Below are 20,413 nucleotides of genomic sequence, written 5' to 3' on the forward strand. Positions count from 1 at the left end.
AATCAACCTGCTGCTGCATGTTTCCTGTTCTCCAGTATGTTCTACTGCATTTATATTGAGGTGCATGTGTGAACAGATCAGGAGCGTATCTGAAGCAGTCCTCCTGAAATGATCTAGAAATGTTCAGGAGTGCAGATGTGAAAACGGATTGAGAAACTTGAGAACTACAAACCAAAAAAACTTTTAAAAACTTCATTTCAGAAATAAAAATAAAAATATTTCCTTTAAAACTGGAATAAGTTAAGTTAATGAAAAGTGAACTTTAGGATCGGTCTGAAGGAGGAAACAAGCTTCATGTTTAGAGGCAGTGTCATCATCTGCCAAGGCCTTTTGTACCCGGTTTTGTACCCAGGACTGCATCCACCACAAGGCAACAAAACACAAGTCTCCACTTCAGAGGAAGTCAGCTTTCCTCCTTTTCCTCTTTACAAAAACTGCAGTTTGGCTTCTGGAGCGACATGAAAGTCTGAGCCAGCGCTGCGAGAACCAGGCCGAGCGCGGCTTTGTGTGATGAGGAAGGCGTGGAAGAGGCATCAGAGTCTGGGGGGGGGTATTGGTGTGTGAGTGTGTAAATGTGTGTAAGTGTGTGTGTGCATGCAGAGTGTTTTCTGGGAGGTCACCCCTCCTGCCAGTCATGCTTAGCAGGCATTAGCGGCCTTTTTCGTGGAGTTAACACACCGGTACAACGGACGTTTTGTCTGTTGGTGCGACCCCGCCTCCAAACCTCCAAGTCCAGCAGCCAGAGCCAAAGAGCAGAAAACACACACACACGCACACACACACACACACACACACACACACACACACACACACACACACACACACACACACTTACATCTTTATTATGTTCTCTTCCTCTTTTTATGATTTTTTTCTCTTTTCATTTTCTTGCCATCTCTCTCTTCATCTTCATCTTCACATTTTCTTTTCTCTTCCTCCAATATTTGTTTTTTATTTCATCCTGATTCCGAACGTTTCTACTAAATGGTAATGAACGTGTGTGCGTGTGTGTGTGTGTGTGTGTGTGTATGTGTGGCAGAAAGAGGAGGGTGCAAACATGTTTTGACTTTGTGTGTCAGTGATGGACGAAGTATTCAGATCTTCAAAATATCTTCGGCTTGGAAACGAGTCGTGACAAGTAAACAAACAGAAATAATCTACCACAAACTGTTTATATCAAAACACCAGAAGAGAAAGTAACCGTCAGGCAGAGGGACTCTTGTTCATGTGCAATAACAGACTGTGTGTGTGTGTGTGTGTGTGTGTGTGTGTGTGTGTGTGTGTGTGTGTGTGTGTGTGTGTGTGTCAACAGTGAATGAGCTCTCTGCAGGAGGCGGCTGGACTTCACTAGTTTCCACTGTCTGCATCTACACACTGCTGAAGTTCCTGCAGGGAGGAGGAGCAGGTGTGTGAACACATTGAAGAATCAGTTGTGTGTTCAATTTAAATTATCACTTTGAATATGAGCAATCTTAGCTCGATGTTCTCTCTTCTTCTGTTTCTCGTAGGCACGTCCGGCTTCATCAGCAACCTGCGTCAGTTCATGTGGATCAAAGTTCAGCAGTTTACCAGCCGAGGCGTTCAGGTACCAATGGGAAATCACTGTTCTCTGTTTCCTGTATCTGTCACTCTGAGATGGGGGGTGTAGGTGAGAAGAAAAGACTCAGGTGAAGCAGAAGAACTTAAGATGATGTGCATATTCTCTCTGCCCCCTCCGTATGAAGGTGTGTTTGTTCTCCCACCTGCACGGTTTGTCTCTGCGCTGGCACCTGGACAGACGCACCGGAGACGTGCTGCGGAGCGTCGACAGAGGAACCTCGTCCATCAACAACCTGCTCAGGTAGGACAGGAAGGAGCCATGGTATTAAAAAACACACTTATAGAACGAAAAGCTTCCATTGTTTGTGTGTGTGTGTGTGTGTGTGTGTGTGTGTGTGTGTGTGTGTGTGTGTGTGTGTGCGCGCGCGTGTGTGTGTGTGTGTGTGTGTGTGTGTGTGTGTGTGTGTGTAGTTACATCCTGTTCAGCATCCTTCCCACCGTCTGTGACATCATCATCGCCATCATCTACTTCATCTCCTACTTCAATATCTGGTTTGGACTCATCGTTTTCACCTGCATGCTCCTCTACCTCAGTGAGTCGATTTGTGTGTTTTCTTTAAAGGCGGAGTCAGTAGATTGTTTGTAAACAACATGCAAACGGGGCCCCTCCTCCTGGGCTCATCTCCCCCAGAAGCTCCGCCCCCTGCAGGACATAGTGTGTACGGTTACTGCTTGTACCTACACTGCAAGCTAACGCACGCTAGCACAAGCTAACAGTCGGTGTTTGGACAAGACTGACAGATGAATATCTAAATGATTCATCTGGAGTCCAAGACAAGTTCCCAGTATTTTCCCTCCTTGACATCACAAAGGGCAGTAGCCCCTCCCCCAGGTGGGTGACACTCCCACAGCTAGGTGTTTGTTCTGCCCTCTGAGTCTGCCTTCTCACCGTGAACAATAGGACATGGAGCGAGAAAGACCGAGTACACCCAAGCCCTTCCAGAGAGGGGGCGTGGTCAGACACAGCTCATTTACATATTTAAAGGTACAGACACAGAAACAGCCTGTTCTGAGCAGGGCTGAAATAGAGGGGTTTATAGACATGATCAAATACAGGATCAGAGTGGATTTAGAACAAGAAACTTCACACACATGTTTTGAGGAGCTCTGAGACTTATTTAACCTGAAGAGGAGGAGGAGGATATGTGACCTTTAAGAAAAACCCACCAGCGCTGAGATAACCTCTTTCTAATGCACTTAAGGAGTTTGATTGCAGACAATAATATTCTTGTTGCAACTTGTTATAGCTTTAGGTCCTACTATTGATTTCACAACAGCCTGGTCAAATGCTTCTCTGCATTGATGCTAACCAGACGGGTCTCTCTCTGCAGCCTGCACCGTCCTGATCACAGAGTGGAGGACCAAATACAGGAGAGAGATGAACGACCAAGACAACCAGGCCAAGTCTCGAGCCGTTGACTCTTTGCTCAACTTTGAGACGGTATTCCTCGTGTCCAGCTAGTTTCACTGCTTGTTTAATTATAACTCCACCTCTGACCTTTGGTGGAGGAAACTAAGCTTTGAATGAGTTACCACACATGGGTCACAGCCATGTGGTCAGGTGGAGTTTGTCCTGGATGTTTTTCTAGGATGATTTCAGGATGTTTAAAAAAGGTCTCACTCCTCACTCTCTGACTTTTATTTATTTAAACAGGTCAAATACTACGGAGCAGAGGATTATGAAGTCTGCTGCTTTGAGGACGCCATTCTGAAGTACCAGGTAAGCTCGTGTTTCTGCGTAAGACACACGAGAGAAGAGATTGGCTACTGACTTGCTTTCCTTGTTTGTGCAGTTCTGTGAGTGGAAGAGCTCGGCCTCTCTGGCTCTGCTGAATCAAACGCAGAACGTTATCATAGGATCAGGACTGCTCGCCGGATCTCTGCTCTGCGCTCACCTGGTGTCTGAGGGGCAGTTCCAGGTACGACAGGAGAAAATATAACAGGGGAATAAAAAAAACATGTCTACGGGTGTAGGTCTCGGTTTGCCAGATATGAGACCAGTTATCAGGTCAAATGTAGAGCTGGCTAAACACTGAAGCTTCAGTGTCCACCACATGGCAACCGGCGTGAGCATCGACTCTAGGGGGGGGGGGAGCTCTCTACAATGTTTTGAATTTAGACTGCAGTACCCATTTTAAACACCAGGGGTCAGAGTTACATATCTTTATGTCCTGTGCTCACGTACAGTTTTGATGTATTCTACTCTACTTGACTATTTTCTCCTTTTTACTCCTGTTGAAGAATATCGTTAAAAACTGACATTGCAATATTTTCTCTTTTTAAATGTTCATAAACTTTTAAAGGTTGGAGACTACGTTCTGTTCGGCACCTACATCATCCAGCTGTATACTCCTCTCAACTGGTTTGGAACCTACTACAGGTGAGACTCCTCGTTTCCTTTACTTCTTCTGCTACTAAAGCTATAATCAAACTATGAGTGCTCCTAATCAGAATAAGGATCTGTTTGTCTGCAGGCTGATTCAGAGTGCGTTTGTGGACATGGAGAACATGCTGGCCCTGCTGACCGAGCAGAAAGAGGTGAGACACGAGGCGTTTCAGGTAAACGTTGACGTTACTACGATGAACTTTTAAAAGATATAAAGGGGAATGAAAGAGCGCTGCTTAAAAAAGCAACAACAAGGAATTGGTTGGGAATGTTGCTATTTTAATCCCAGGCAGCTTTTATCGATGTCTAAACACTGTCGACAAATAAACTGTAGAAGATTTTGGGTACCATCTCGATGATGAGATGTGGAGAGAGATTTTATTAAATGTTCGAACAAATCCTATGAGACTCAGTATAAGATCATCCACAGACTGCACGTGACCCCAGCTATCAGATGTAAATATGACCCTACATGCTCATCATTATGTCGGATATGCAAAAGTAGTTGTGGCACTTATGGTCATCTTATGTGGTCGTGTCCTAAAATCACAGAATTCTGGCTCTCAGTCCAAAATGAGATAAAGAAAATATTTGGGTGTTATATTCCTTTAAATCCTCATCATTTTGTTCTTGGACTGGACTTCTGTGACCGTAGGCACCAGTACATTCTTGGAGTTACCTTGTATTCTGCACGCCTCACAATGTTACAGAAATGGTTAGATGAAGATCCTCCTGATATCTCAATGTGGTATGAAAAACTGATGTCCATCTTGCCTTTGGAGAGATTATCTCATGTACTCAGAGGTACTCTTAAGGTTTTTGTAAGGGAATGGTCCCCATTGGCAATATTTCTAAAAGAGGAATGGTTCAGTGTAATAGGAACAGCAAATACAATTGAATAGAATATGAATGAGCTTATTTAGCTCTACTGACTGTGAAAACTGCTGTTGTTAATCTTTGTTCATGTGTCTGTATGTTGTTGTTGTGGTTTGTTGTCTATTGTGTTAATTTGTTGGTCCTTGTAATTAAAAATAAATACATAAAAAATAATAATAATTGTAGGCGGCATGTTGAAAGATAAACGCTGGTTACCAAGACAAATTCCTTTAAACTGTATTGTTGCAATGGCTTTTAATAAACTTGAACTTGATCTTGAAGAGACTTTTATTATATATTTTAAATCTTTTTTTAATATTATTTGGCAATTATCTAATTTTTCTGCTTATCTGACATAATAACTCTGATTAGTGATAAACTGTGACTGCAGTAATGATGGTTATAGTTGGATTATAATCAGTCTAATGTAGGGTGAGATAACGGTAAATAAAAGTTATCCTGGTCACAGTGATGGATGAAGAGAAGTCTGTGTGAATAATTCAGATATAAACTAAATCGTCATGAAGAGTTTTTGATCAGCGTCCGTCGGCTTCAGCTGGAAAACACAGAAACTCTCACAGTCAGAGGTCAGCGGATTAGAAGGTCAACAAGTGTCTGTGTGTGACTTTTGTGTGTTTGTGTGTATTTGTGCGCATACACATACTAAAACACAGTGTCTGCGTGTCCGCCTGTGTGTGTGTGTGTGTGTGTGTGTGTTTGTCTGACTTTTTGTGTGTGTTTCGGTGGGAAAAGGCGTCCTCCGGCTGCCTCACTAAAGGCTCCTACATTCACAGTCCCTTGATATGGTAAACAGCCACATGAATGTGCACAAAGGCATTAGAGGGACCTCAAAAAACAGCGGCCCTTTTCTTTGGCTTGGGAAACTGCAGGCAAGGAGGAGGGGGAGGAGGAGGAGGAGTTAGAGGGAGGAGGGGGAGGAGGGGGAGGAGGAGGAGGAGGAGGTCAGAGGGAGGAGGGAGGAGGGGGAGGAGGAGGAGGAGGAGGAGGTCAGAGGGAGGAGGGAGGAAGGGGAGGAAGAGGAGGTCAGAGGGAGGAGGGAGGAGGGAGGAGGGGGAGGAGGAGGAGGTCAGAGGGAGGAGGGGGAGGAGAGGTAGGAGGAGGAGGAGGTCAGAAGGAGGAGGAGAGGTAGGAGGAAGAGGTCAGAGGGAGGAGGAGGAGGAGGAGGAGGGGGAGGAGGGAGGAGGGAGGAGGGGGAGGAGGAGGAGGAGGAGGAGGAGGAGGTCAGAGGGAGGAGGAGGAGGTCAGAGGGAGGAGGGAGGAGGGGGAGGAGAGGTAGGAGGAGGAGGTCAGAGGGAGGAGGAGAAGGAGGTCAGAGGGAGGAGGGGGAGGAGGAGGAGGAGGAGGAGGTCAGAAGGAAAGGCAATGCTAAGCTGAGGGTGATAAATCGTAAAATGGAGTTTAATATATTTAACCCTCCTCATGATTTATATCACAGTTAAAGTCCGGAGTCTGCAGGAGGGACGGGATGCAGAAGAGAGGGAGTACAATGAGGGTTAAGGAGAAATACATATTATCTTATCTGCAGACCCTTTACGGGCCGACGTCACAATAACGCCACGCCGTTAGCTGGAGGCAAACGAAGCTAAACTCGAGGGAAGCTTGAATCGCCACCGCAGGATAACAGGACTCAGGAGGATTATAACGTTGTCTTGTTGTGTTGTTTGGTGTCATAACAGCGATGTCTCCAAACTGAAATCCTACCGTATACCAGCCGACACTGACCGTCAACAACACGTGACATGTTGCTAACGTCATAGCATAGCTAACATAACACGTTTGGCTAACGGTTGTTTAATGTTTAGCTGTTTCATTCCATGTAAACCAGAACAGTCTCACAGATATCACTTATGTAGGGATGATGACTTCCAAGGTACACTACATACATAGTTAGTTCACTGTCATGATGTAGTCGTTAGCTTTAGTGACAATAACCAAGACTTGTACGTGGCGGTCTTCTGTCCTCGCCGCTGGCTGTGTAGAAAGGCCGTGTTACTAAAAACTCATGAGTTATATCGTGTATGTAAAGTCCTGTACACGGTCGTTAATGACATACTGATAGACTTACACAAGGACGAACCTTGTGTTGGCTTTTACCCGTGGAGGTGGAGTTTGTTTGTTTACTGTTGGGCAGGTAGGCGCCAAACACCGGCGGTTAGCTGGTGCTAGCATGCTAAATTATCAGCTTTTCTATTAAAACATTTTAATATTCTAAGGCAGTTTGCAGTCTGGGTACAAGCGGTAAACATAGACACTACGTCCTGCAATAAGTGAGCGCCTCTGGTGGTGATGAGCCCAGGAGGAGGGGCCTAGTTTGAATGTGGTGTTTATAAACATTTCTACTGACTCCTCCTTTAAGACCCACCTCAGCTCCACCTCTTTATCTGTTACTAGACTGACTGAAAGTTAGGTTCAGTCAGCATTTCCGGTGACCGCCATCGATGACTGTATAAAACATGGACATAGTTTCAGTCAGTCTGTTTATGTGACGTAGCTCAAATACTTGATTTGACATAGATCCCGCCTCTTGTAAGGTAAATAGCCAATCATAGGCTGGGAATGTGGTGGGACCAAGCAGATTTCAAAGGGGACCCTGGATCTTCCCCCTTCTTGGAAAACAGCAGCTGACTACTAAAGAAAGACTCAAACTCATGTCCAGCTTGTCCTTGTGCTTTTGACCCTACAACATGATGATCATCTGCACATGGAGTCTGCTAACATGTCATGAAACATCATCTATCCAAACATTGTGATTCTTAAAAGTTCAACTTAAGTTGTTCTCCAAGTGTGCATGCAAATTATTTAAGATGATTGACGGGCCCAAAGAGGACGGAGGGAGTTGAGATTATTTTTTCAGGTAGCTCTATGTTTTCAGCAACAAATGTAAAAGCTCTTTATTTATTTTCCCCTCGTCTTTCTCATCTTAATTCTCCTCTCTTCTCCGACAAGGTCCAGGATGCTGAGGATGCTCAGGACCTGTGGCTCACAGCAGGTCAGGTGGAGTTTGACAGAGTCTGTTTCAGCTACGCGCCCGGGTGTGTAGCCAAAAACTATCTCAGTAAGATGTGTAGAGAGTGAAATGATAAAGGTATCTTACTCTCTGATCATTAAGGAAACATGTTATGTTGAAGTGCTGGCTTCTCTGACAACAATGCAGCAGCCAGTATGTCCTCCTTCTAACTTTAGATTCTGCTCCTGGATGCTCTGGATTTGTTTGGACCAGAGAAGGTAGAAGCTTTTAAGACACGCCCCCCACACGGCCGTTTTGGACGCCCCTCGGTTTGTCAGATATGAGAGCAGTTATCAGGTCAACAGGTGTTGCAGCGATGGAAGCGGTCAAGAGAAGTGGTTCAGATAGAAGTGATTGTACCCGACCTAAAAAGCCTCTGCATGTTTCTAATAAGCTCCACGAGCAGAAACGTGCTCAAACTAGGATCAATATTGGAGATGCTTTTGAAAAATGGAGAGAGGTTAGAACACAGAAAGGTTTACAGACCCATGCAGAGCTGGATAAACACTGAAGCTTCAGAGTCCACCACATGGTGACCTGAGTGAGCATGGACTCTAGAGAGGAGGAGGAGGGGGGGGGGGGACAGCTCTCTATGATGTTTAGAATTTGGACTACAGTACCCATTTTAAACACTAGGGGTCAGAGTTAAATATTGCTCCTTTATAATTTGTTTTTTTCATGTAAATGTTGATGTCAGAAGTGACTCAGCTTGATTTCATCACTTGCTCTCTGCAGGATGAAAAACACACGTCTCTATTTTTGATTAATGAAGCGCCTTGATTGGCCTCCTCTGTGTTTTTGTCATTTCGATAGTTTGATCTGAGCAAACGTGTCCAAAAGATCCAGATGTCGGTGATTTGTGTGAAAAAGGAGAAAGACATTAGTCATTACACAACAAAACCTCAAATAATCAAATGTCTTCAACAGGCATGTTTCTAATTTTCATGGTCATTGTTTGTCTTTCTTTAAAAACCACAAACTTTCAGAAGTCCCTGCTGGAGATCAGGAAGTATAACGGAGATTAAGAGAAGTGATTTTGATCCTGTTTGTTTGTTTTGTGTGTAGCATGGAGGTTCTCAGGGATGTGAGCTTTACAGTGGAGGCGGGACAGACGGTAGCTTTGGTAAGTTGACCTGCATTCACACATTCACTTCTCTATAGCACAGACAGTTAAGAAATGTTTAAATAAACCTGCTTGATTCAGAAGCATCATGGAAGCCTGTCAGGTGTTTCTTTAAAGTCCAAACTAAATGTGGGCAAAGATTCAGATCATGAGGTAAATGTATGTTGGAGTAATCCCAGGATGAGTCTACAGAGGGCGCTAAACGGCTCGTTCTGTAAATCGCACAAAAGTTCCCTGATACAGATATCACAGGACGGCTTTAGGCCTCTACGCTGAAACCTCTTACATAGACTCTATTCTCCCAGACCTGGAGAGCAGCCCTCCCCTGGCAGCCCTGCAGCATTCTGCTCCTTGGAAGGCTTACAGAGAGCTGACCAATCAGGAGAAAGTGGGCACGTGGGGAGGGGGGCCTTAAATAAATAGCGGCTGAAACAAAGCGTTTCAGGCAGAGGGGAAAAAAGGGAATTTACCAACACCAGTATCACATAAATCATGTGAAGCTGATTTACAGGTTTCACACACTGACAACATGAAAGGTGAACATGTGGACAATATGACTTTAAACAACAGTGTAAATGTGTTTATGTGTGTATTGTGTGTATTGTGTGTGTGTGCAGGTTGGCCCATCTGGATCAGGGAAAAGCTCCATCCTGCGTCTGTTGTTCAGATTTTATGACCCTCAGATCGGCAGAATCTGCGTTGATGGACAGGACATCTCCAAGGTAAACGACCTGGCCGTCTGCTGAGGACTTTAGCCTCTGTACATGCAGCATTCTGTTAATCCGCTAGGCCATCATTAAGTATATCATGGCCATGGTAGATAAAAACCAAACTTTGTTGATTTTAAGCTTAGATACAGGCAGTTAGTGATTTTTTTGTCTTTACTCCTGGTGTTTCAAAGTCTATATGCTAAGCTGAGCCAATCAGCTGCTGCCTGTAACTTTATTGTTCTGGCACCATCCTGAGACAGTTTTATATCTTCTCATATATCTCGCTGAGGAAGTGATCAACACTTTTCACAAAATGTCAAACTATTCAATTTAACTGCAGTCAGCGTTACCGCTTGTGTCTCCTTTCATCTCGCTTTATTTCTCCTTTCATCTCTCCGTCATGGCTGTTTCCTGCCTTTGGCTCACGCACCTTGACTTCCACTTTCCCCCTCTCTCTCTCTCTCACACACACACACACACACACACACACACACACACACACACACACAGCTGGGCTGAGTGTGTGAGCTCCGGTCACACTGTGAATAAATCATAGTAAAAGGTTCCTGAATAATGCAGCAACGAGTCCAGACGCCAGATGTGTATGTGTGTGTATGCGTGTGTGTGTGTGTGTGTGTGTGTGTGTTGGTGTGTAAAGATAGCCCATTTATTGCAGTTAAAAGAAACTCAAAAGTCCCAATAAAAAAAACACAAACACATGATGACAGACGCTCTGACACACACATGAACACCTGTCCGAGTATGACAGATGTGCTGTTTCAGGCTGTGATGATGATGAGGACGCTTGTTTGTAATTACGCAGCAGGAGGGTCGCTTAATCATCACACATTTTGTCGCCTCCTTAATTAAAGTCAGACTGTTTATCTTTTTTAGCGGGAGGAGGGCGATGATGAACGGTCCTGTCGTACTCTGCTGAAATATTCATTCTTTTATTTTGTGTGTTTTTCAGCTTTTAAACTTTTGTCCATCGAGTGGTTCTGACTATCAACCTTTCGTCAGAATTCACCACAAATTGTTTAAGATTCTGCAAAAGAAAAAATGCAAAATGAATGCACGTACTGTTAAGCTAGTTTTAAGGGTTAGGATAAGTAAGGCGGCCAGGAGGGGGCGCTAATTATCAAGTCAAATGTTGGAAATTCTGAAGAGTAGAGCAGAAGCTGCAGACAAGGGACAAGATTTCAGCATTGTAAGCATATGGGTCTTTTGTTTGTGGTCAAGTTGTAGATTGTTTTGAAGTCAAAGTAGTATTGGCCAATCCCGTTAGAGCAGGCGATAGATGCAGATAAACAGAGCAAAAAAGTCAGATGGCATCGGATAAAATGCAACTCTCGTAAAACAACAACTGATGGCGTAAAAGCTTTTCAGGAAAAAACAAGTTAGAAATGTGAGATGTGATGACCATAGTGTAATCTTACTGGAGGCAATTACCTTAACAGGAAATAATTCATGACCAAAGGTGATGAGCTGTGGGTGGTGACAGAAAGAATAAGATCAGGGGTACAAGCGGGCAAAGGAAGTTTCCTCTGGAGGGGGTCTGGGCTCAGCCGTAGAGAGAGAGGGGGAGGAGATCGGAGTAGAGCCGCTACTCCTTCAAGTCAAAAGGAGACAGTTGAGGTGGTTGAGGCTTCTGATTGGATGCCTCGTGGAAGCCTCACTTTGGGGGTTTTCTGTGCAAGCCCAACTCGGAAGAGTCCGTGGGATAGACCCAGAGTCTACTCGAGGGATTATATATCCTGGAAAGGTCCTCCTGACCCTACTGACAAGCAGCAACCTCTGGTGTTTAAAAATGAAGCGGATCCTGAAGTGTAAAATCCTGCAGTTCCTGGAGTGTCCACTAGAGGCTGGCTGCAGAAGCACAGGAAGTCACATACACACCCATTCTAAAAAGCCTGTTTTTACAGCAGAGATGAACATGTTTACAGCCTGGTTCAAAAAACCAAATAGGTGTGATTAGCTCATGTCTGGATGGACACACACTGTACGGGGGGTGAATGTTTTGATGACTCATCAGTTTTGATTTGATGAAGGATAAGAGTTATTCACAATAAGGCGTGTAGCTGACTTGATTGACAGGTGGGCGCGGTGTAACGGTTTGTCAGGAGGTTTAAAACCCGCCTCAGCTCCAGCTCTCAGCCTGTCGTTAGGTTGACTGAAAGTTAGACTGAGACGGCGGAAACCGCCATCGATGGGACTCCAGCGCCCCCTGCAGGGACAGACGGGGGCGCCACTCAGGCTTCAAACATTAAGATTTACAGTCTAAATCTCCTGATCATATAAAAGCTAAACCCAGTTAACGCAGCAGAAGCCTTTAGAAAAATGTCAAACAGAAACAAATCAAATCCCGTGATCTGTGAGCCATTAGTCATGAAGAACAATCACACACAGCAAAATAAAGTATTTATCCGTGTGGTTAACCTTTTTTTAAACGGCTCAGTAACATCTGAGTTATCTGTGATTAGTGCAGAAGAAATGTCAAAGTTAGAGTTTTGACACATCTGTTTCACATGTTGCCTGTTATCACTCCATTAAAGCCTGCGTTTCATGTTGTGGTCGATAAATACTTCTTTAATGTGTAATCTTCTAAGAACTCTCCCAGGAAAAAACAAACCGCACAAACAAGTATCCGTTGTTTACCGTAAGCCCTGGAGTAAAAAGTGCACATTTGATAACTATTTCATCCTCTGCGTTCTTTATACCGCTACGATCACACCGTCATGACTGATAAGCAGCCGCCAACATCACCCACTGCACATGACCTGACGCCGTTGAAAATTCGCCCCCCCCCCCCCGTTCATTCTGTGTTGTGCTGGGAAACATAGCGACACGGAGCAGGCTGGCGGCGCCACATTTAACATCTTTTCTCTCTCAGTCGGACAGAATCCTGAATTCAAAGAAAACAGTCCGTAGCGTACTAAAAGAGCGACACAGCTGCAGGTTGTGGTTAGGGGTCATATACCGATGCACATATACTCCAGATGTTACGGTAATTATGTTCACATCAGGGCTGTCGGGTTTAACTCGTTGATCCTGAATGATGTGCGACTTTTTGATCCAGTAGATGTCGCCCTTGAGCTCCAGCATGAAACCAAAACAAACTGCCTCCTCCATACTGAAGCCTCCGCTCTCCTCCAGAGACAAACCTCCAACCCCCCTCCACTCACATTAAGGAGTTATAAACTAACTGCACCAAAATTAAGCAAAATTAAGCGCTAGCGGCGGACGACATTGTCCTTAGCTCGAGCTGCAATCACCTGTGTCCTGCATTGTTGTGTTAGCATGCTAATGTTAGTGCTCTTTAGTTAGCTCGTAGCTTCACATTGTTGTGTTAGCATGCTAATGTTAGCGCTCTTTAGTCAGCTCGTAGCTTCACATTGTTGTGTTAGCATGCTAATGTTAGCGCTCTTTAGTTAGCTCATAGCTTCACATTGTTGTGTTAGCATGCTAATGTTAGTGCTCTACAGTTAGCTCGTAGCTTCACATTAGCTGTGTCCTGCATTGATGTGTTAGCATGCTAATATTAGTGCTCTTCAGTTAGCTCGTAGCTTCACATTGCTGTGTTAGCATGCTAATGTTAGCGCTCTTTAGTTAGCTCGTAGCTTCACATTGCTGTGTTAGCATGCTAATGTTAGCGCTCTTTAGTTAGCTCGTAGCTTCACATTGTTGTGTTAGCATGCCAATGTTAGCGCTCTTCAGTTAGCTCGTAGCTTCACATTGTTGTGTCAGCATGCTAATGTTAGCGCTCTTTAGTTAGCTCGTAGCTTCACATTGTTGTGTTAGCATGCTAATGTTAGCGCTCTTTAGTTAGCTCGTAGCTTCACATTGTTGTGTTAGCATGCTAATGTTAGCGCTCTGTAGTTAGCTCGTAGCTTCACATTTCATGTAAACTGACACAGAATGAGCGTGATCTAAAAACTCTTACTAACATTCAAATAATCAGTGAGTATGTTCTTCTTCTTCTCTCTAGTTCTTGACTAAAACAGCTTTTATACACAAGGGGAGGAGCCGGCCGTCCCGTCCATGTAAACACGGCTCTGACAACAACACATTTATGTGTCGCTGCAGACTTCCTTTAAGTTTCCAATCAAAGATGAAATTGTTCTCTTCTGCTGTGATTACAAGCGACTCTGTAATGAATAACTTTAATATCTGGTTCTCTAAATGACGTCCACATGTTCTCGCTGAGTCTGGGATTTCACACAAAGATTTTCTGCTCTTTGCACACATCTGCTCTTAGATTAAAGGATCTGTTCTTTCTGCGGTTCAAAGAAAATATTAAGATTTTCTCCAAATCTGTCTAAATACATGACTCCAGAGAGAGAGAGAGAGAAACAGGGGAAGACCCAAAGAGTAATGGTCCTGACTCTCTGACTCTGGATGGTGTTACAGTGATCTGTGAATGTGTAGTCATGCTCCGGTCTTTTCTGCCGTCTTCTTTCTTTTTGTCAAGGTGTGTCCAGGTTTTTATTAGACCACGGTGCATGCAGCTCGGACTGATAGGTTTGTTCTTTAGTGCCAAAGTCCTCTGCCCCGCTGTTTGTCCCTGCATATGGCCGCCACATGTAGTTAAGCCCTGATGAGTCCAACTCTGCTGGCCCTAACACCGCAGGCTAACTGCTCATTACTCAATCCTGGAGTGATTCATCCGTGTGTCCATCAGTTTCCTGTTTTTTATTTTAATTTACAGGATAAACAGCGGTTTCAATTTAGCTTTGTTCCTGTTGAGCCATGTTAGCAATCACAGCTAATCACAGTGAAAGTACTCTTCTTAGTCTCTGACACCCTTTCCTGTTTGTCAGAACAAAAAAATTCCTCAGACCGCAAGAATTTAACTTTCATCTGTGACAAGAAGCAGAATCAGGACCGGGTCAGAGAGCAGGAGCAGAATCAGGACCGGGTCAGAGCAGGAGCAGAATCAGAACCGGGTCAGAGAGCAGGAGCAGAATCAGGACCGGGTCAGAGAGCAGGAGCAGAATCAGAACCGGGTCAGAGAGCAGGAGCAGAATCAGGACCGGGTCAGAGCAGGAGCAGAATCAGGGCCGGGTCAGGGCAGGAGCAGAATCAGGACCGGGTCAGGGCAGGAGCTGAATCAGGGCCGGGTCAGAGCAGGAGCAGAATCAGGACCGGGTCAGGGCAGGAGCAGAATCAGGGCCGGGTCAGAGCAGGAGCAGAATCAGGACCGGGTCAGGGCAGGAGCAGAATCAGGGCCGGGTCAGGGCAGGAGCAGAATCAGGACCGGGTTGAAGCAGGACACGTAGTAACAGAGGATACCTGAGACGTTTCTCTCTTGGAACAATAATATAAGTTATAGTCTATGGCAGTGTTTCTCAACTGGTGGGTCGGGACCCAAAAGTGGGTCACGGAGCCATCTTCAGTGGGTCGCTGTTTGCCTGGAACAAATATTGTGTAATAAAGTCTATGAAGCGCTTTTCAACATGTTTGTTTTGTTTTGTGTGTTTGTTCTGTCACGTTTTGTACTGCAGTTTATCTGAGGTCCAAACTGCACAATATTTTATTTAACAAATCTGATTGGTTGAAAAGTATCTGAAATTCGGTTCCCAACTTTTCATGAAGGAGTTGGTGGTGGGTCCCGAGGCTAGATCAGTTTAGAACCACTGGTCTACGTTGGACCTGATTATCCATGGACATAAAATGAAAGAACTGCTTCAATGTCATCGTGGTGCTTCAACGTATTTGACCCTGATTGAGTTTATTTGGGGGAGTTTCTGCATCATGTTCCTCTAAACTTTATATTGGTGATTTTCCTTTCTAATGGCGATGTTTAAGGACCTGACAGCACATGGTTAAAGTTATAAAAACATTTTAAAAACTCCAATAAAGATTCAAAGCTTATGGCAGGACCTGTGGACTTGATTAGGACAGTGTTGGTTAGGACATATTTGGAATACTACATCATCTTACATTTTATTGATATATTTCTTGTGTGAGGACAGCTGTCTCACTCTTACATTTCCCTTCTTTCTTCCTCAGTTGATGCTTCAGTGAAAACATTAAACGGCTCATTTTTATCCGTCTTTCTTCTTCTCCCTCTCCATCTGCCTCGTTCTCTCTTTTTAAAGATTTGGTGTTGAGCTCTGTCAGCCCGCCTCGATTAGAAACAGATGTCATGTTGTTCTCGAGTGGAATGAATACCAAAAACTAAACGGCAAAAAGATCAAATTAGGGGAAAGTGAGTGGTTAGCAGCCAAACCGAGCTGGTGCAGGAAATGGAATTTGTACTGTTGTGGCTGTGGAGGAAAGCTTTAACAGGAAACACTCAAAGTACTGCGCAGCGACCAGAGAGTTATTGAACACCGGAAATTATTTCAGGAGAGATCCAGAGCCAGATTCATAAAATACAAGGAGAGAGGGAACATTACGAGTTCTGTGCTGATACAGGTTTGAATCCCGACTGATCAGATCAGGCAGGAACGAGAGTTTCATCTCGTCTGGAACATCTGTTTCAGACAGGATGGAGATGTAAATATAGTTGTTCTTTTTAAAGTTATTTTTTGGGCGTTTTGTCTTTATTGGATCGGACAGCTGAAGAGAGAAGGAAACATTTGGAGGAGAGAGAGCGGGGGATGATGTTCAGCAGAGGCCGGATTTGAACCTACGACCGCTGTGATGAGGACTACATCCTCCGTACATGGGGCATGTGACATAACCGCTATAGCTATCAGTGCCCCATTGTAAACACAGTTCAATAGAAGAATAGAAATTGTGTTTTGATAATCCTACTAAATAGAAGGGTGTTTATTTTTATGAAAGTGGTCACGAGTCATACACTCCGGGGCCTCGTTAATCCACAGTGCATACTCACATAAGTAAGTCCATCACGCCATCCATCCATCTTTTTTCGCTTCTCCGAAGTCGGGTTGCAAGCGCAGTAAGTCAACCCAGACTTCCTTCTCTCCAGCAATGTTTCCAGCTCCTCCTGGGGGGTTTCGATGAGCACCAACGCCAGACAGGAAACATAATACCGTGCAGAATGTGGAATTTACAAACTCGTATTTATACTAAGGAATGGGTGTAAATATCAGCACGGCTATGACGACGCATACGCACAGACTCTAGTGGTAGAATAGTGAAAATACAGATAGAAAGAATTAAAATCTCAACATCCTCGTATGTTGTGGGTTTCCTCTAAATAAAAAAACGCGTACAACTGGTGTGCACATTTTTAATAACTACTGATGTTTTTTTGATTTTGTATTTAGAAAACAGAATCTTGAACATTTTCTACAAAATGTTGATACACCAAAATACTTAACTTTACTTTCTCTGCTGTGTTTACCGTTTAAACTGAAGCCACATCCTTTCCATTATAGCGTTCTGATTCTTTAAAAGATGTCCACTTCTCTCTCTCTAAAACAACAGAAGACGATTGTAGCAATGCTGCTAGAAACCTGAGCACAGTTTTTAAGGAAATATTTAATATAGATGAAGATCTAGCCCTCATAAATGTCCTTCCACACTTTGCATGACATGAAAAGGAGTAAGGAGAAATAAGGTGTCAATAAAAAGGAAGAAGGCAGAGTCAGATATGTGGAAACCTGGAGGAGAGAGGGAGAGACGGTGACAGAAATCTGTTCAGGACATGTTCTGTCTGTGACCTGGGGCAGCATGCATTATATAGTATAGGATGGATTAATCCATGCAACATTTATGTAGATGTATGATGTGTGTGTGTGTGTGTGTGTGTGTGTGTGTGTGGATATCAAGAGCAAGTAGAGCGAGAACTCCAACATGAAATAAGTCTGGGTCATGACCCAAAGATCTGAGGATCCCAGGTCCAAGGTGGTTTGTTGATTTGACATGAAGTACCTTAATGCCTGTCGGGTTTCAAAGCTGATCTATGTCCACAGGATACCTGTGTTCTCTCAGTTCTGAGGCTAAAGACCGGTCCTCTTCTCTGTCCAAGGTGCGTCAGTCTTCTCTGAGGTCGTACATCGGCGTCGTTCCCCAGGATACAGTTCTCTTCAACGACACCATCCGCAACAACATCCGCTACAGCCGAGTTACAGCCAGCGACCAAGAGGTGGAGAGAGCCGCCATGGCTGCTGACATACACAGCAGGATCCTGGAGCTTCCTAAGGGTCAGGCCGGGGTGTGTGATGATGATTATGAAGAATATACGTCTGTTGTTTTACATAGATGTCCAACCTCTTTCTGGACAGTCAACTATTTCAAATCAACCTCAATGTTGTGACTTTTTAATGTGTAACCAAATGATTGATCGTTTTGAAGATGATGGTAATGTGTCCAACCAGGTTACGACACCGAGGTTGGGGAGCGGGGTCTGAAGCTCAGTGGCGGGGAGAAGCAGCGAGTGGCAATTGCTCGAACCATCCTGAAAGAGCCCCGGATCATTCTGCTGGATGAGGTGAGGACACAAGGGAGGGCCTTTAAAACTAAAATACACCTAGCTACCTGTTCATACAAACCAAGCTGAGTGCTTCTCTACAAGATGGCTACACGATATTGTGGTTGTGTCTAAATGATACCACTGTACAATACCACTGATTGTTTGCATTGGGGGCAATGGATAGCCCAGCGGTTATGTGGCGCGTCCCATGTACAGAGGCTATAGTCCTCATCGCAGTGGCCGTGGGTTCAAAACCAGTCTGCCCTTTGCTGCATGTCATCCCTTACTTTCTCCTCCCTACATTTCCTTTCTCTCTTAAGCTGTCCTATCCAATAACGGCAAAAATGCCCCAAAATACAACTTTAAACAATAACATTTTTTATTGTTTGTATTGTGTGATGCATTTGTTATTTGTTTGATGAATGGGCAAAACAAAGTATCAGGTTGGATCTGGATGGTTGGATGGATTGTCAGACGGACTTTCATAATCCCAATAAACTGGGAAAATGCTGTGTAACACCTGCAGATTGGATGGTTGGATGGGTGGGTGGATTTGTGTGTTATTGATCCTGAGGGAAGTTGAGGCAGTAGTCAGAATAGTAGTACCAAAGAGTTTAGAAAAACACCATGATTTAGGCCTAAAGAGGAAGTCAATGGTCAGTTTTTGTTTCACTTAAGACCAGAGATCTCCTGGATAAATGAGAAAAATTTTAAGTGCGCATGCAAAATAAGTTGTCCAGTCAATGGTTTCCATTTCGACTTCACCCTATAGGGGGATGGACGGATGGATGGACTTCATTAATCCCAAAATGGGAAGTATTGTGATGTTACACTAGCAGGTTATAGGTTGGATGAATGGCTGGATGGATGCTTTATTGAACCTGAGGAATTTTCACATATATTTTCTTTATTGTGATTTGTGATGAATGGGCTAAATAAAGTATGAGGTGGGAACTGAATGGGTGGATGGAATCAAAACTTCATAGCAAGGTTTCGAAAAACTCCATAATTTAGGCCAAGAGCGGAATGGAGTGGTCAGTTTTGGTTTCACTTTGGACCAGAGATCTCCTGGATAAATGAGAAAAAGTTGCAGTGCGCATGCAAAATAAGTTGTCCAGTCGATGGTTTCCATTTCGACTTGACCCTACTGTCAGTTGTCAATGTTGAGACGTCACTTTGCCTTCCCACCATGCTGCTTTGTAGATAGAGTGGGTCCTCCACAAATCACTCGATTGGTAGAATGATTCTTATGTCCTCCTGCCCACCATTGAAGTGGACTTTACCATCAAAGATACCATCTGCATGCATGAATAAGAGGCAAATTCTAACCTACCCTTTTATTGTATAGATTCAGCCATGTGCATTTAGATGGTCGTCAGAAGTCTTTCTGTTGCACACAACTGAATCACTCATCAACATCAAAGGAAATGTAGACAAACCAACCAGGCCTCATTCAGTCTTAACAAAACCATATTCATAAAACTGAGAGAAATATTCTGATCCAGTGATTTCCTGTAAAGACCCCGGACTCCTCAGTCAGCCTGATTTCAATTACTTGAACATCTCTTTCCATGTGTGTCCCATTTTTGTTGGTTAAGCTATAATTATTCAATAAAGCAGTGAAACCAACATTACAGCAATCACTCACACAAACACTCTCACTTCATGATACTTCGACTGTGTTTGTTTTGTTTCATCAGGCCACGTCTTCACTGGACACTCAAACTGAGAGGAACATCCAGGCTTCACTGGCCAAGGTCTGCACCAACAGGACGACTATTGTGGTCGCACACAGGTGACATTACATATCAAGTCATATGTTGTTTAACTTCGTAGGAAGTCCTTTGATTTACTGCAGACAGCAGACCGAACTTATGAAGGTCCTTTCCCACTTTCTCATTTAGTCAGGTTTAGTCCAAAATACTTTTTCCCTCAGGACCAAAAGTTAAGGTGAGAATACCATTCCTTGCCCGTGGTCTTGACCAGTCTTTCCACTTACAACAAAGTATGGGCAGCAGTGGCAGAAACCTCAAACTGAACCGGGCACATTGGTGGACAGCCGTTTGCATGAACCATGCTAACATGCTGATAATAACAATGCTTACATAATCATTTATTGAATATTTAGATTTAATATTATTTACAATAACTTTGTGATGGAATGTGTGTTTGCATATCAGTTATGTTTGAGTGATTATTTATGAACGCTGGCTGGTTTGGAGAGAAAGCACGATGCACATTTACAGCCCCGCCCCTTGATTGACAGGTGACTGCAGCAGCTGTGATTTATTATTTGAGCCATTTG

The 20,413-nt window shown here is 44.0% G+C and overlaps 1 protein-coding gene across 1 annotated transcript in view; it reads left to right on the plus strand.

The window, feature by feature from the left end:
- abcb6b (ATP binding cassette subfamily B member 6 (LAN blood group) b) overlaps positions 1–20,413 on the plus strand; it is a 34,328-nt gene that overhangs the window by 1,153 nt on the left and 12,762 nt on the right. Inside the window, exons 2-16 of the mRNA XM_065962290.1 lie at positions 1,313–1,405; positions 1,509–1,585; positions 1,725–1,840; positions 2,011–2,132; positions 2,931–3,040; positions 3,254–3,319; positions 3,393–3,518; positions 3,903–3,979; positions 4,074–4,137; positions 7,829–7,914; positions 8,955–9,012; positions 9,630–9,734; positions 17,665–17,839; positions 18,014–18,126; positions 19,809–19,903. Of these exons, the coding sequence (XP_065818362.1) occupies positions 1,313–1,405; positions 1,509–1,585; positions 1,725–1,840; positions 2,011–2,132; positions 2,931–3,040; positions 3,254–3,319; positions 3,393–3,518; positions 3,903–3,979; positions 4,074–4,137; positions 7,829–7,914; positions 8,955–9,012; positions 9,630–9,734; positions 17,665–17,839; positions 18,014–18,126; positions 19,809–19,903 (1,483 nt within the window). The remainder of the gene's footprint in view (positions 1–1,312; positions 1,406–1,508; positions 1,586–1,724; positions 1,841–2,010; positions 2,133–2,930; positions 3,041–3,253; positions 3,320–3,392; positions 3,519–3,902; positions 3,980–4,073; positions 4,138–7,828; positions 7,915–8,954; positions 9,013–9,629; positions 9,735–17,664; positions 17,840–18,013; positions 18,127–19,808; positions 19,904–20,413) is intronic.

Source organism: Labrus bergylta, chromosome 13 (assembly GCF_963930695.1).
Source record: "Labrus bergylta chromosome 13, fLabBer1.1, whole genome shotgun sequence".
NCBI lineage: Eukaryota > Metazoa > Chordata > Actinopteri > Labriformes > Labridae > Labrus > Labrus bergylta.